The sequence below is a fragment of the Dinoponera quadriceps genome, unplaced genomic scaffold (assembly GCF_001313825.1).
Source record: "Dinoponera quadriceps isolate SergipeBrazil2010 unplaced genomic scaffold, ASM131382v1 scaffold3676, whole genome shotgun sequence".
Classification (NCBI taxonomy): domain Eukaryota; kingdom Metazoa; phylum Arthropoda; class Insecta; order Hymenoptera; family Formicidae; genus Dinoponera; species Dinoponera quadriceps.
The window spans coordinates 720,768-733,143 of NW_014559267.1; the positions used below are offsets into that span (position 1 = coordinate 720,768).

The 12,376-nt window shown below is 47.7% G+C and overlaps 1 protein-coding gene across 1 annotated transcript in view; it reads left to right on the forward strand.

The window, feature by feature from the left end:
- The window catches only part of LOC106750290 (probable G-protein coupled receptor No9), a 16,739-nt gene extending 4,428 nt beyond the window's left edge, over nt 1-12,311 (forward strand). The window contains exons 2-9 of the mRNA XM_014630530.1: nt 1,385-1,522; nt 1,880-1,978; nt 2,179-2,306; nt 3,680-3,817; nt 4,241-4,532; nt 5,932-6,093; nt 7,147-7,457; nt 8,375-12,311. Coding sequence (XP_014486016.1) covers nt 1,385-1,522; nt 1,880-1,978; nt 2,179-2,306; nt 3,680-3,817; nt 4,241-4,532; nt 5,932-6,093; nt 7,147-7,457; nt 8,375-8,489 — 1,383 coding nt within the window. The 3' untranslated portion in view covers nt 8,490-12,311. The remainder of the gene's footprint in view (nt 1-1,384; nt 1,523-1,879; nt 1,979-2,178; nt 2,307-3,679; nt 3,818-4,240; nt 4,533-5,931; nt 6,094-7,146; nt 7,458-8,374) is intronic.
- Nucleotides 12,312-12,376: the final 65 nt, after the last annotated feature.

Genomic DNA, 12,376 nt, shown 5'->3' on the forward strand with positions numbered 1-12,376 from the left:
GGGGGGGGGACTTTTCGAAAACTCTTGATGCACGCTGCGACATCGTCGGTCGTCGGTGGAAGGACGGAAACGTTGAGACAGACGGACAGACGCAAACCGTGCAGAAATTTTGGCCTTGTGTTAAATTTTTAATTGTACGACACGATGAGAGCTAACTTGGTGAAAAAAAAAGGAACTAGGTGGAAGTCTACGTAGGAAAGCCATGTGTAAGAGCATAGTTGGTTCCTGCGTTAAAAATCCAGATAGGAATGCGTGTGGACTGTCGTATGGATTTTCACAAATCCTGTGGGTTCCTATATGAATTTCTACGCAACATCCCAGTCAGTTTATTCGACATTGAATCATTGAAAGACGGACGCAACACAAATGGAAAACGTAATAATCGTGACGTTCGTCGGCTATGCGCCGCGCCGCGGCTGCAGAAATCTCACGGCAAATAATGAGAGTTAATTGCTGGGTTCCGATACGCACACGCATTAGGTACACGCAGGCGAAGCTAATTTTGAACAGGTGGTTGGTCCATCCCGCGTTTATATCGTCCGTCATTATGCGAATGTATAATGTGCGTGCAACACGGCGCGCAGAGCGCGCATGCCACGATGGCGCAGCGCGGGATTCCATTGTACGTGATTGCATTGTGAATCACCATCGACCTGAATGGGAATCGATCCGATTGACACGTGCTCGACCCGTCGTCTCGTCCATCCGTCCGCTTTACCTTTCATGTGTGAATAATAAGACGAGCGCGCGCCGCGATGAACCGAAGATATTAACCGCGTTGAAATTTCGGCCCTACGTTAAACCGTTAATTCTACATCGAGGGCTAAAACAGCCGAATAGGTTTAATTTCAATTCTAATAATCTATTTTTGCTGCTACTTTAATCCTGACGGTTAAGGTTTTCATTAGTCGGTATGTACCGAAATAGACGCGAACAATCTTTAAGAGCGTCGAGAGGAGCATCGAAACTTCGGCTCTGATAACCCGCTGCTCGAACACGGCGAATTTTTTCTCCCGAATATCGCGGGAGCGGTTCGTCTCGTTGGAATCTAAACTCGATTTTTTTTTTGTCAGCGAGAAATTCGCTCGAACATCGTCTCGCGCTTTAGTTCCCAACGTTGATTGTATATCTCAGCAATCGAATTACACGGATGAAAATCACGCTGGAATTTAACCGAGAGTCTAGACTAAGTGAGGAGTACGATTTCGTCATGTGTGTGTTTGCGTGTGTGTATGTGTGTTAATGTCTTTTGAAAGTTAATACGCATTTGTTAATACGCATTGAATCGCGAAAGGAGTCTGCGAGTCTGTACCATTGACATTCAGTACCGTGCATATCTTTATTAAACGTCTCTCTCTCTCTCTCTCATTCTCCTCATCGAAAGGTTTGGATATTCGGAGATTTCTGGTGCTCCGTGTGGCTGGCGGTCGACGTCTGGATGTGCACCGCGTCGATATTGAATTTATGCGCCATCAGCTTGGATAGATACTTAGCTGTGACCAGACCGGTCAGTTATCCTCAGGTAAGTACCATTCAGTGTCTGCTTGCGAGAACGATTATTCCGGCGAGCTCGGCTCGGCGTTGCACGATGATTGATCGATTCAGTCGGCCGGCGCATTCGTGCATGGACAAAATTGTCCGTTGACAAATATCCCGCGTAACGGGAGCGTATACTAAGAGAAAGATTTCTTCAAATTTAACATGTTATTTAATAATATACAATATTTAATAAATTTTATCGCGTCCAATCGAACCGATCCGTACGTCGAGCTGAAACGCTGATAAGCCGATAATCTATTTATTTCATTATCGCATACCTACGTGACTTTCCACCGGACCTGTCCGTTAATCGCCTCGTCTTCCGTTTCCGTAAATCCAGCTTATGTCGACGAAGAGGGCCAGGCTGCTGGTGGCGGCCGTTTGGGTTTTGAGCTTCGTCATCTGCTTCCCGCCTCTGGTGGGCTGGAAAGACAAACGGGTACGTAACCACGTCTAATCCGCCGCCGTTGCAGGGCTGACTTTGAGTCGAGTCTTCATTGTCCGATCGCTCCCGCCTGTCCAGCTTGCCCCGGTCAGCTCGTTCTTTTTTCACGCGTTTAATCCCCCCCCCCCTCTCCACCCCCTCTCTCTCTCTATCTATCTATCTCGATTCACCTGTCTCTCTCTTCGCTTTCGCAGTCGCATCCCGCGTACAATGTAACGTTCCCGCCGTACGGCCCGTCCAATACCACCACTATTCTCGTGCCGGTCAAGCCGTGTCCATGGATCTGCGAGTTGACCAACGACGCCGGCTACGTCGTCTATAGGTAGGTGGGGATTCCCAGGTGGGAAATCCTCCCCCTTGGAGGATTTCTCGGCGCCTCGTCTCTAAGGAGACGCGTGAAATTATCGCGACGCGCGAGAGGGAAAATCCGGCGCGCTCTCTTGACCTCTTTTCCGTCGCGCTCTTTCACGTCGGGACAAATTGGCTTCTCGCATGCCACCGCATACTTTCGGCAGGAACGAACGAACGACGCGGCCGGAATGTCACCGTTTCCCTCTCCCCCACGCACGCGCCTCTCCTCGTTAATAAATTATCGCGTGATTCTATCCGCGCGGATTTATCCGCGACCTCGATGTTTTCGTATCGGGATTAAACTTCCGCGATTGATCCTTGAAATCTGCAAAATATCCCGCAACGCCGGAAACGCCGAAATTTCGGCCCTGTGTTAACCCTTTAATTCCTACGGCAGAGTAGAGAGATTAAAATAGCTAGATTTATCTTTGATTCTAATAATAATACAAGTTACTCCTATTTTTTGACCCCGATGACGTCTTGAATGATGTCCATTTTCGTTGTCTTGGCACTAAAGTCGCTTGTTCAAGACAGCGCTAATATTAATTATGTAGAATTAAAGATTCGAAAGAGAGTCAATATTGCCAGAGTAGGTTTTCATCTTGGATGGTACCCAGCTAACAAGAGCATTTAGATCGTCTCTTGCTGGAAAGCAACTGTAATTATACGTGAAGTCACCAAAATCGTATCTGCATTGAAAATGTTAAGTTTAGATATATTATAGATACGCGATGAAACGGGTCTAGTTGCAGGTATAGTTGCTAAAATGAAAGATGTGACTAATTACAGATAAAAGTGCGCAAAAAGTATCTAGATACTGCGATTAGATACGTTACAACTCGCTGGTGAAAAAACTGGCATCAGCATTCCCCGACTCGGGGTAACGAACGGTGCGCGAAATGGGTGCAGTTTCCGAATTGGAAAGGTCATCGAGCACGACGCTGAAAATTCCGGCAGCCGGCCGATCGGCCGACCACGCCGGTAATGACTGTTTCTATTTCCACGTCGTTATCATATTACGCGCGCGCAAATCAATCAAGACGGTCTATATGCATGCATACATGCACAGTTCGTTGGCGGTCGATAAGTTAATAAATCGTTACCGCACTCGAGCGTGTCCGGATGCGTTTCGAGTGCTCGTCCGCTCGCTCGCTCGCCGCTCACCGCGGCATTCGATCGGAACCCTCCTCGGCCTCGTTTATTAAAGCCGGTCGCCGAATTAATATTCGGTGGTCCGCGTCGAAACGCGCGTGCCTCGGACACGAGCAAACGAGAGAGCCGGGTCGCCGTTGAGAGGGGAATCACGCGAGATCACACAGCCGCACTCCTTTCTCTCTGTCGCAGCGCCCTGGGTTCCTTCTACATACCGATGCTGGTAATGATGTTTTTTTACTGGCGGATCTACAACGCCGCGGTCTCCACGACGAGGGCGATTAATCAAGGCTTTCGGACAACAAAGGCCTCGAAGATGCTCGGCACCAGGTATACCCGGGAACCGAAGTCTATTTTTTTCTTCTCGGCGCTTCCGCCTCACCGTCGTTGTCGAGAATATCTCGGATTTTTGGAATGTTTATTTTCATCTTAAAATTCTCGGAAAAGTCCTATTAAAAGAATTTCACCTTTCTGCACGTTACATTTTATCATATTATCGTGATCTTATCGACTTCTCTCAGCGTATCTCTCTTTCTCTCGAAATGCCGCGTGTAAATTCCCTCGCGCTTCAAACGCAACATTCCGCCGTGCCCCGTCTTCCCTTCGACTCCCTCCGTTTCGCCGGTGAACTCGCGATTGAACTTCCCGTTCGCGCGAGGAGGATTCTTTACGCCGCCGGGAGCTTCGTTACGCTTCCCCGGGAGCCGAACATAATGGAGCGGCCACGTGAGAGGCGCGACTTCCCATTCTTAGGTGCAGGTTCGACGAACAAAGACTGACCTTAAGAATACACCGCGGCCGCGGCAGCCTCCAGAACGGGAGCAATAACGGCAACTCGACGAGAAGTCCGGACTCGAGCAGCCGGTGCTCCGTCAAAAGGGAGAAGATCAAGATCTCGGTCTCCTACCCGAGCTCCGAGACGCTCAACACCAAGTGCAACACCCTGGAGAGAACGCCGTCGAGGTGCTCGCAAATCTCCGTGCATTACAGCAACGGGCAGACGCAGACGCAGCTTTGTCCGGTATCGCGTAACACGCATCTCAAGGTGAGTCTTAGGAAGCTGCCCGCCCGATGCGGACCTCCCTGAGCGACAATTAATCCTTCATGCGAAAGTAGAATCTGCATTTTGCTCACGTCCGACTGAAAAATGGACGACGGAGGATCTTCAAACGCGAAATTCAAAGGGGTCGAGGGAGAGATTTCTCCGGATTTGATACATTTTATCGCGTCCGAACAAATTTCATCGCCGGCATGCTCCGGGACGACCGACGTTTCGATCAACAAGTACGATCGTTGGACTTTCCCACGAATACGTGTCTTTATCTTAAAGAGAGAATTTGCTCGAAACGAAAGATAAGTCTCTTATTGAGAAATTATCTGTCTCCTTTTATATATTTATTGTAATCAAATAATATTTTACTTGGTTGAACGATATTATTTCGAATAATAGCGTTCTTTCTGCCAAATAATCGAGTTTTCTTGAATGAGGCAACGAAATTTTCACTCGAACAAATAATATTTCGTATATGTTGCTTCCATGAAAAGCGAACGTTTCGCGCGATCGGGGATTTCGAAGTTCGACGCGCGCGCGTTGTTTATCGACCGGCGGACTGTTTTGCAAAAACGAAACGAATCAAGGGTTATCAGTTTTTTGTCCGGCGAAGCCGAGGCACTCGTTTGATTGGACGCTATCGGGCCGTATAAATGCGCCGTTCCTCCCTTTCCTGCCCGTTATTTTGTTTTTCTTTTTTTTTCACGGCAACCCCCCGCACTTTTGTTTGCCGTTTAAATCGTCGATCGTGATTATTCGGCCGCATGCGAGAGATCGAGTCAGCGCGAGGATTTCGAGGCCGACGTAACGAAGCAGGATATGGACACGCCCGTTTCGCCATTGACTTTTCATGCTTCTTGTGATCGTTGATATTGCATAAACGGATTAATTAATTTACTTCTAAGTATGTTCTGAGACATTAAAAAAAAATACTGTGAGAGATAATGATTTTTTCCTAATACTTTTTAAATATAATTTTTAACAATTAAAGATTCTTTGTAAATATGTCAACATATTAAAAATAAATACGCACAATATATATAAAATTAAATGCTAGAGATGAAAAATGAGAATAGCTGCGTTTAAATGCGAACGATCTTGATCCCAGGAAAATCTCGATCCGCTCGTAAAGGCCGTGATCCGTTTCGTATTTTGGTTTCGCACGCGGAAGAAGGCGAGACTCGTTTCCGAACGACGTCTCCCAACGTCGATGCGCTGATCGGCGCATCCTTACGACGATGGTCGCCGCACACGTTCGTTGCATCTGAAGAACGGCCGTTTTACGGGCGTCGTCCCGTAAATCCCGCGCGAAAGTGAATACGTATTTTATAGACTCGTTCGCGCGGTGTGTGCAACGGGCTCGTAAAGGCCGGATTGTTAAATCCTCTTCCAGGTTGGCGGTGTCAATAGGGTCGGCAGCAGCAAGAGACCGAGCAGACGAAGCAGCTGCGAGAGTCAGGTGACCGGCGACGAGCTGTCGCTGCGCGAGATGACGCCGAGCTGCGAGGAGAAGCCGAGGGTGATGAAGATGGGAAAGAGGAACATAAAGGCTCAAGTGCGTTCATATCGGCCAGTCAATGTCGCTTTGATACCTCGCCGTCTACCTCTCGAGCGTACAGCGAAAGAACGAACAATATCGGCGGCGTAAGAAACTTCGTGAGCATTCGGACTGACCGAAAAACGAGAGCGGCAGATTTGATAGGCGATGAAAGACCCGATGAAACGATGAAAGTCGCGACGTTGACGTCCGAGGATGATACAGCCGGGCATCCGGAATTTTTTGCAAAATTTGGGGAACGTAAAATTGAGAAAATTTTGGGGGAAAGCATCAAAATCGACGCACCATTTCGTTTTTAAACTTTAAAACCCCTATTGTAAAGGTAAAATTGATGTGTACGAATGCATGCCTGCGGCATTTCTCTATCAAAATATATGATGGATTTCTAAAAGTCACTACATATTTCTTTGCGAGTAATCACTTTTTAAGATTTTCAGAATTTACGCATCTAGAAATCAGGCCCCAAAACCGACATATCCATAATACTTATGTATAGGATATATAATAATATGAAATGATCAAAATAGGAGATAAAAATACTGAAATATACATATATGATATAATAGGACGAAGTTCAATACTTTACAGCCGAGATACACGTCAGTTTATCATATCTGTCAGTTTTGGTGCTTTTCTTCTGCTTCAAACTCAGCGGCAACAGATTTGGATTTCGTTCCAAAGCCCGAAGAGTATCGTATTTTTTTTATTCCATAATAAATTATATATAACACCTCGAGCGTCAGAATATTAAGCTAACACGGCACGAGTGTTTTTACCTTCTTCAATCGAAATCATTCGTTCTCGACAACCGTGCGACTTCTTCGTGAGGGTAAAATCTTTACGAGAACATTTCAGACAACGTGGAATTGACTTTTGTATCAGGATGGAAACGAATTTAGATCGCAGAAATAATCAACAGAGACCGAGCTCCGACCGAGATATTTGCTCGAATTTTACGTCAATCGGCGTTTCAAGCGTTGCCGAAACTTTTGAAAGCAGCTCGAATGAGAGGAGCCACTGGCGTGACCAACCGGGAAATCGTATGCGTAGGTGAAGAGGTTCCGCATGGAGACGAAGGCGGCGAAGACGCTGGGCATCATCGTCGGCGGCTTCATCATGTGCTGGCTGCCCTTCTTCACGATGTACGTGGTGCGCGCGTTCTGCCCGAACTGCATCCATCCGACTGTCTTCAGCGTGCTGTTCTGGCTGGGCTACTGCAACTCCGCGATCAACCCGTGCATCTACGCCCTATTCAGCAAGGACTTCCGCTTCGCCTTCAAGAGGATTATCTGCAAGTGCTTCTGCAAGCGGCGCGCCAACACCCTGCGACGCGGCAGCGACGGCAGCCAATTGGCAATGAGGTCGGTGTCTACGCTCTCCCTCTCATTACGATCCGTCTGATCACAAAGCGCGCCCGGTAATTGTACGAACGTGCAGGGGAAAGGCGGGATAAGATGACGAAGCGGGGATGAGACAACAATATGCTAGACTTTCTAAGCTAACAACAAATAATATGTCGGTACTCGTTAGAGGCTTTCAATAGTAATATTTCATTCGTTGTAGCTCGACTTCGATCCGTCAACGATAATGGATGATACAATAAATCATGTATTTTCAGTACAGCCATATGTAATTCTGCGATATTTCTTCAAGGAGAATTACATAATTATAGTAAATATTTTCATTTTTTCGACGAAACTATCGTATGGCATGTGTAAAAACGTATATGACGTATTATTATTTTTCATTTCTCATATCGCAATATTCTTTTTCAAATGGATAAGTTAATGATTACGAGGTAAGACGATGGCGCGGTACATTCGTGTATTCTATTTCATTTTAAATTATATAATTATAAATCGAAGAGATCGAAGCTCGACTCGTGTCTGAACGAACGGGGACGGAGCGATTTCCAAGTTGAGTTGCTCTTAATCCTCCACGTGTGATTAGCCCGCTCGGGGATTACGGTGATTCGCGCGAATCAAGTTTGAACAACGTGAAAGGGTTGTGGAGAAACGCAGCGGAGAGACGAAAGTACGCGCGCGCGAGAAAAGGAAAAAAGAGAGCGAGAGGAAGAGGAGAGAAGTCGCTTCGCTTGTCGAGGCGGGACAGCGTGGTGTAACTAATGAAGAGAATCCAATTAACCGGACGAAATCGCGTTAGCCACCTCGGAACCGCGGCTCGACAATCCTGTCCGTCTCTTTCTCTCTCTCTCTCTCTCTCTCTCTCTCTCATACACACACACACAAAGACACGGTTTCCCGCATGTTTTCCGCAGGAACGAGCGTAGTCCAAGCTACTCGATCCGCGCGCCCCAGCAAGGCGTCTCCATCGACGACTCGGACCAGGACCCGGGGTCGGATCCGACCCACTCGCAGAGCGAGTCCAGATGATTGTAGCACGCGCGGACCGGCGCGCAGTGCGTCGTCTTCAATCCCCGGTCCTCCAAGGCGAGGATATTCTCCTTCTGACGGCGGCGGGCCGGACGCGCATCGTCGGACCCTCGCGCCGCGCGACTCACCCCCGACTGAGTGCCGACGGTTAACAACCACCATCCAGCCGTATATTCACAGACTGACCGACGGTCAGCGTGCTGCGGCGGAGGTGGACGCTACCCCAGGACGGCGAACGCGTCTCCGACGCGCCGGGGGCGCGCGCGAGAAACCGAGGTGGACGATCGAGCGACAAGCGACTCTCCCCCCCTGCCCCTCCCAGCTGCCCTGTTAATCCCCGTTGATCCCGAGTCGAAATTTCGACGTCCCGACCCTCTAGAGGAGGCTCCGTGGCTAAGTATTTCGTAGTTTCGACGGCGCATCAATGGGGCGCCACTTGTAATTTTAGGACTTATCAAGCAAAATTACGCTACCGTATTTATTTATTTCATTAAGCGATCGATGAATGTCAATTTGAAACGTTGTTGAAATGCACAATATTACAAAAATTCAGAAATATTTTCTCTTTCTTTTTTTCCTTTTTATCAATGCTGTATTTGTGCATCAGTTGATCTAACGCAGAAGCGCACAGATGATAGAAAGGGGTACACAAATGTTTGAATATGTGCGTGTGTATATTTCACGTGTTACTGCAAGTCATGAATTTTATACCGCTGCATTATCAAAACAGAAATGACCAATAATCTTGAAATTTATGTATAATGCCTCCACATTAAGTACTCTTTAATACCATAGCAGGTTTTTCATCGAAATCTTATTTTTAGTCTTCTTCTTAGTTTAGATCATTTTTTTCGTATTCTTGTAGTTTCTTTCCTCTCCGTACGGATCAGCTCCTACTGTGTTATAGAATTAAAGATTTCCATAGGGACGAAATTTCGACTCTAAATTTCCTCGTTGAAAGAAAGAACGGGTGGAGACTCGGCTCACCCTCGCTGGTCCATTCCGGCCGACCTGAGCTCGACCTTATGATCGAGGCTCAACCTTCGCCGTCGGGAACACGGAAAAGTGTGCCAAAGTATGCGGCCACGAAGACACGCACGTCCCTCTTTCCCGGGAATTGAATCTCGGCGCGTGCAGCTTGGGAATACCGCAGGCTTCTTCGTCGCGCGCGCGCGCGCGCGCAATCACCGATCGAGGAGACTCGCAGGAAGAAAGAAACGTAGGAGAAGAAAGACGACGAGAGAGACGCGGATCGGGCACGCGTCTTTCCTCGCGAATTCCTCGTTTCCGCGAGAGCTTCGCTTCGACCTGCACCTGGGCTTACGAACGGACGGCCTTTCGCGAGTGGCCGCTTCCGTCGCGACCACCGTCCGTTGAATTATAGCGAGCTATCGTCGCCACACTTGACACATTGCCGATCGATTGGGCGTTCTTCTTTTTTTTTTTCAACGATCGACCGATCAACCGGAACTTTTGATGATTCCGCGGAGAAGAATGGTCTTACCTTCGGATTTTATTATATCAACCGTTGAAGCAGATCGCGGTGCAAATCTACACCATCGATTTCTTCGAATCGTTGCTTTCCTCGAAGTACGATCAAACGTGAATCGATCTTTCAATTCTTCCTTTATTATCAATCAAACAGTTTTTCAATGTTTCTTTTATTATTTCCTATCGGCTTTCGTACCGTCATCATCAGATTTCCCACGTTTCTTTCTTGTATAAAAAAAAATTACTGGGTTGGAATTGACCAGTTCGGAATCGAGTTGTAAGTTGTCGGCGAAAATCGACGATGCAAATTTGCACCTGTGTGTATGTGTGTGTGTGTGTGTGTATGCTTTAAGAGTTAACTCTCACGTTGTACGAGAGTCGTAAAAGTTCATGTCGGGATACTACAGAAATTGTTTACGAAACGCACGGTTTTCAAAGCCCTAATTCGCGCGGTTGGCAATGTGTCACGTGTATCCCGCGCGGATCGCCGCGGAGTAATCGCTCGTTCCGCTCTCGTCCCGGCGCGATCATTCGGTGTAGACACGTGGGTGAAAGTCATTTTCAGGGGGACAACAATATTTTGTTGTAACGAATAAATAAATATACAAGGTGTTTCTTAAGTCGCACATTTCAGGGAATGATTTTTGAGGGAATGAATTTTATGAATGAATGAACAACAAATCACGAACAAACTGAAGAGATTATGAACAAGCCAGCAAAAGTTCACAGAAACTTTTCACCTCCGTGAATCTCAAAAATCAGCTCTTGAAAGATTTTTAAGGGCGATACTTGAGAAATATATCTCGCGCATTCATTCATTCGCCACGGTAACGCACAATCTGCCCGAATTACTTTTCCCCGTGTGCACGATCGCCGTGTATATTCACCTCTTCCCCTCCGCGATTGAACGTGCGCCTTTTTCCATACAGCCACCCCTTCCCTCCCCTTTCGCTTGCTTCCTCGCAACCACTTCGCTCTATTTGTCCCGATCGGCAACTCGCGAATGAGCTGACTGTCTGTGTCGGGTCTCCGCGTCCTCCCAGCTTCACCGGGACGAACGATCGACCGATCACTCCAGGGCTAACCGCGAGACCGGTGGTCGATGTGTCGGTCGTGTCGTGGTGTTTCGCGTCGTCCTCAGAGAGAAGATTCTCACGGGAACATCCTGTACGGTTGACCCTGTTCTGTAATCTTTTCACACGGGTAAGCTATGGCCCACAGTCTTGTTTTAAGACGTGAGTGGTGAGCAAATTGACCGACCACGCTCGATTATTCCCCTAATAACGACTGAAATTGGTCAGTTTGCTTGTGTGTTATAGCAAGGAAGTCGAAAGTTACAGGATGAACGCGCCGCCGGTGTCATCGACCGATCCCTTCGAACAAAAGGGCCGACGCACCGTCGCCGCCGCTCTCGCCGCGATCGAAGAGAGACGAGACGCGTTCGTGAGGCGCGGGTATAACGAGCGACAGCAGGTCGCTATGTACATATCGGTATCTATGCATGTCGTTCTACCTTCTATATAAACCGATGTTCGCGCGCACGCTCGTATAAATCGGCGTTTCTCCTCCCTCCTTTCTCCTCAGGCTCTCCTTCCTCGTCGTCCTCCTCCTCCGTCTGCTGCTGCTCTTCTTCCCTCTTCTAGGATTCCTCACTCCCCTCACTCTTTCCCTATCTTTCCTCAGCCTCTTCCAACTTCCTGCTTTCCGCATCTGCACGATTTTCCAGGACGCAGCTGGAACGTGGTTACTCTCTCTCTCTCTCTCTCCTTCTCGGAGAGATGCCGTTTAATTCCTACCGTTTTTTTCTACGTTACCTCGCGACTGTACAAAGTACATCATCACGTCACGTCGTTGTATCGCATGTGTATGTGCAACGCACACACGTACACACACAGGCGTTATTATTTTGCACGAAACAAAGCAATATACTCGACGCTCGCGCGGAGGACTCGGATTCCACGATCCCATCGTCCCTTTAGGTCGTTGTCCCTCAGCCAGGTTTTTGACGAGAGGGGGCGGGCGAGAGACTGCCGATCGACTTGAATGCGTGATTCGTGTATTATGTGATATGTATATCGTATAAATACGTAAGAAACGGATGAGAATAAAATATGTGAATACGTACGAACGGAGCCCGCTGTCAGCCCTCGTCATTCGCGCCATTCCGCACACCCACCGGGCGCCATGACGCCCAGGTCAAGAAGGTCAGCGGGAGGAGAGCGTTTCTTTCGAGGTATGCCAGCAAATTATCTCCCTCCGTGTAAAACAACATGTTTTTACTATAATTTCTTACTTTAATGTTTCATGGAAGAAATAAAGTCCTCCTTTAATGTTGCGTTATTAGGCATCTTTCAACGATCTCGAAACGGAGATGGTTACATAAAGGAAGAATAAAA